Below are 830 nucleotides of genomic sequence, written 5' to 3' on the forward strand. Positions count from 1 at the left end.
GCGCAGAGGGTAGACACTGCTTAGCAATTCACACGGGTGCTACCTACTGACTGCACTTTCTCTAGGTCCACCTTAAAGTCTCTTTGTATCCTTGTTACCCTCCACCGTAAGCACGCTGCACATCCGCACTTACAGCTGGTCAGGCAGGAGAAAAGGAAAAGAGAGACAAAAAAAAAAAAAAGCCTCCAGGAAACCAGAGCAGCTTCCCCCCCTCCCCATGATTGTGCCTGCAAAAGAGGCAGAATATACTAATCGCTCTTTCTGGTCTGAAATCACTGGGCCCTGTCCAATGCGATCGTTTTGTCTTTACTTCTACAGGTACAGTATATGGAACACATGGGAGACGAGGGAGGCAAACTTACACCAGATACCAAACGCTAGAGTTAGAGAAGGAATTTCATTTTAACAGATACTTAACCCGAAGACGACGTATTGAGATTGCAAACGCTCTCTGCCTTACTGAACGCCAGATTAAAATATGGTTTCAAAACAGGCGGATGAAATGGAAAAAGGAAAACAAATTCATAAATTCCACACAGCCCAGCAGCGAAGAAACAGAGGAAAAGTCAGGGGAGTAGAACCACGTTTAATAAACGCTACCAGGCATTTCCTTAGCGCTTACTACTACTATTATTATTTACCTTGTGTTCCTTCTGCTACTGAAATCCTATAGGTTTGTCACAGTCTATTAATCCCCAAAAGGCTTGGTTAAAAGATGTACATTTGCAATCATCTGTGACTTACTTCAATATATGTGGAAGTCCTAGCTTTCGAGCTACAGGCATGTATGTATATAACCACCTTTCCAAAGCGTATATGGCGTTGCTTAA

At 43.1% G+C, this 830-nt stretch overlaps 1 protein-coding gene across 1 annotated transcript; it reads left to right on the plus strand.

The window, feature by feature from the left end:
* Nucleotides 1–318: 318 nt before the first annotated feature.
* On the plus strand, nucleotides 319–605 carry LOC103797143 (homeobox protein Hox-A5-like; the record flags this gene model as incomplete). Its single annotated transcript, XM_009069339.1, has 1 exon — nucleotides 319–605. A coding segment is annotated over one exon (260 nt), but the record flags the coding sequence as incomplete, so codon positions are not given.
* Between the last annotated feature and the right edge of the window lie 225 nt (nucleotides 606–830).

This window comes from Acanthisitta chloris, unplaced genomic scaffold (genome assembly GCF_000695815.1).
Source record: "Acanthisitta chloris isolate BGI_N310 unplaced genomic scaffold, ASM69581v1 scaffold31242, whole genome shotgun sequence".
Classification (NCBI taxonomy): Eukaryota; Metazoa; Chordata; class Aves; order Passeriformes; family Acanthisittidae; genus Acanthisitta; species Acanthisitta chloris.